The following is a 3,262-nucleotide window of genomic DNA, read 5'->3' as shown; positions in this document are numbered from 1 at the left end:
CTGACGTTTTTTAATTTTTTTTCGATAAATACCTTTGATGACGTCATATCCGGCTTTTTGTAAAAGTTGAGGCAGCACTGTCACACCCTCATTTTTCAATCAAATTGATTGAAATTTTGGCAAAGCAATCGTCGACGAAGGCCGGACTTTGGTATTGCATTTCAGCTTGGTGGCTTAAAAACTAATAAATGAGTTTGGTCATTAAAAATCGGAAACTTGTAATTAAAATTATTTTTTTTATTAAACGATCCAAAAATAATTTCATCTTATTCTTCGTCATTTTCTGATTCAAAAAACATATACATATGTTATATTTGGATTACAAACAAGCTCTGAAAATTAAAAATATGTATAGGCGTAGATAAAAACGTCCACCAAAATACCCGTGTGACCTGGAATAATAGGCCTAAAGGCAGTCGATCTACTGGCCGATGTGAATGCGTGATATATTGTGTAAAAAATTCCATCTCACATGGCATTAATAGGTAACATGCGCCTTGAGTTGCCTTGTGTGGTAAGATACGTGCGCAATATAAATCCTCGTTAATAAAAATAAAATAAAAAATAAATTATGATTAAAATTCATTTTCAGAAATCGATTTAAAAACAATTTCATCTTATTCCTTGTGGGTCCCTGATTCCAAAAACATAAAGATATGATATGTTTGGATTAAAAACCAACTCAGTAAGCTAAAAAGAATAGACATACAGAAAAACGTGTTATCCTGCTCAGCGCGACCACTACCGCACTATTCTGCATGGCTTGTCGATTTCACTGCCTTTGCCACGAGCGGTGGCCTGACGAAACTACGAGTATGTGGTCTTGGTGAAAAAAGCAGTTTCATTCTGTGAGTTCGACAGCTTGACTAAATGTTGTTATTTCGCCTTACGTGACTTGTTTTTTGTAGTTGTACTCTCTAAAAATCAACTGCTCTGTGATTCTATTATAAATTAAGGGCCGCCGAATGACAAATTTACTTCGCGACCGGAAGTTAACGTCGGAGCGTATACAGAGGGCAGAATCTTGTATACACTGGGAGTGTGTATAACCATGCAGTGCGTTATAGTCAACATAAGTCAACGCCAGAATGTATACATACACGTACTTGATGATTACCCGCTTCGCCGGGTACCGGCTTCGCCGGGAAGAAGTAGAGCCGAATACCAGGCTGCGCCTGGGACCCGGCTTTGCCACACGGAGGAAGGGAGATAATCGCGGCTGAAAACACTGGAGAAGATAAGGAAGAGTTACTGGTAGTGGATCCCGACAAAAAAAACCAAAATCGGTTCAGCGCGCACAGCGCTGCGCGCTGAGAGCACGTGTTGAAATATCTCATCGATGAGGTTGTGTCCGGGGTGTAGCTGAATACGGTGTCCAAATTTGAAAAAGATCCACCGAGAACTTTGGCCGTGCATCGCGAACAGACAGACAGACACTAGTCGTATATATATATAAGACTAGATGATTACCCGCTTCGCCGGGTACCGGCTTCGCCGGGAAGAAGTAGAGCCGAAGAAAAGGAGATAAACGCGCAAAACACTGGAGACCTTCTAAAAATAGTAACGTGCAGTGACCTTCTAAAAATAGTAACGTAGTAACGGGAATATGGATTGACGCCACACGGAGGAAGGGAGATAATCGCGGCTAAAAACACTGGAGAAGATAAGGAAGAGTTACTGGTAGTGGATCCAGACCAAAAAAAACAAAATCGGTTCAGCGCGCACAGCGCTGTGCGCTGAGAGCACGTGTTGAAATATCTCATCGATGAGGTTGTGTCCGGGGTGTAGCTGAATACCGTGTCCAAATTTGAAAAAGATCCACCGAGAACTTTGGCCGTGCATCGCGAACAGACAGACAGACACTGGTCGTATATATGTTACAGGCAAGTTGGGAAACCAGGCATTTCCGGAAATGACTACCGAAAAGTAGTCATTTACGGAAATGACTGATTCACTCGGTCATTTCAGGAAATGCCTAAAGTTTAGCTGGATATTTTAGTCATTTCCAGTAATGACTGAAATTAGCTGTTAGGCATTTCCAGAAATGCCTGACACACAAACTCTTGATCAATCGAAACGCACGCACGCACGTGTACAATAAGAATGAAAAGGGTTATAAATATGTACCAGATTTTAATGTTATTATCTGTCAGATTAAAAGGTAGATAAAAGAATAATAACAAAATGAAATACTAAAATACACACATTTTCATGTAGATTTGAGTGTTAATTACTCTTCTGTTCATTTGTTTTTGCATGCCAGGCTTTAGTGGCATAATGCTTTACGTTCAGAGCATTTGCACTGTGCACTTTAGGAATGGAAATGGTTATAAATATGTGCAAGAATTTAAAATGTAGATAAAATGTAGAGCAATGAATAAAACACACACACACCAACACACACACACACACACACACACACACATACACCAACACACACACACACACACACACACACACACACACACATACACACATAGTTTGAGTACCAGGCATTCTTCTGTTCATTTGTTTTTGCATGTCAGGCTTTGGTGGCAACGACTGTTGCAGAGTACTTTACGTTTGAAGCATTTACACCTATTTGTTTGACACTTTTTCCCCCCAGAGCAGTTGCATTTGGTAAAGCCCTGTCCTCCACTCAAGGAATTTTGAACAACTGCCTCGCGGACACTGACCTGTTTGTCACATTTTACATCTTGCTCTGTCAAGAGTTTCTGTGCGCAGAGTTCAAATTCATTTCTAGTGAAAGATCCTTTCAGTACCCCGCTTCTTGTTGCAATTTTATACAGGTCGTTTTCAGTCTTGTGCAGAATAATTCCCAGAATGTTTCTGGGATCTCCTCGACCCCTGTCGACCAGGGGAACGGGCACTGCCACGTTGTCTCCAGGTTGTCCCGGGCATAGCTCTATTCTGCTACGCTTTATCATTCGCTCTGCCTGCCCCTTCTGGCATTCTCGGCTGGCCTCCCGTTGACGATTGATACTTAGTTGCCGTTTGTTGAGCAAGCGAAGTTCATTATTTTCAGTATGCAGGACTCCTTCGCCACCATTTGATAGTTCCTGTAGAATGGCAGTGGCAGTGGCATCAGTCATTGACGGTTCACCTTGGACTGTTTCGACGACTCCTTCCCCACCATTTGATAGTTCATGTAGAATGGCAGTGGCAGTGGCATCAGTCATTGACGGTTCACATTGGACTGTTTCGACGACTCCTTCACCACCATTTGATAGTTCTTCCTGTAGAATGGCAGTGACATTAGTCA

At 41.7% G+C, this 3,262-nt stretch overlaps 1 protein-coding gene across 1 annotated transcript in view; it reads right to left on the bottom strand.

Annotated features, from left to right (window-relative positions):
- Nucleotides 1–1,572: 1,572 nt before the first annotated feature.
- Nucleotides 1,573–3,262, bottom strand: part of LOC138966411 (KRAB-A domain-containing protein 2-like) — a 4,351-nt gene continuing 2,661 nt past the window's right edge. Inside the window, exon 2 of the mRNA XM_070338643.1 lies at nucleotides 1,573–3,262. This exon is cut by the window's right edge and continues 1,043 nt beyond it. Coding sequence (XP_070194744.1) covers nucleotides 2,505–3,262 — 758 coding nt within the window. The 3' untranslated portion in view covers nucleotides 1,573–2,504.

The sequence above is a fragment of the Littorina saxatilis genome, linkage group LG5 (genome assembly GCF_037325665.1).
Source record: "Littorina saxatilis isolate snail1 linkage group LG5, US_GU_Lsax_2.0, whole genome shotgun sequence".
In the NCBI taxonomy this organism is placed as follows: Eukaryota; Metazoa; Mollusca; class Gastropoda; order Littorinimorpha; family Littorinidae; genus Littorina; species Littorina saxatilis.
The sequence above is the reverse complement of the archived record's forward strand: the minus strand, read 5'-3'. Positions and strand labels throughout refer to the sequence as shown.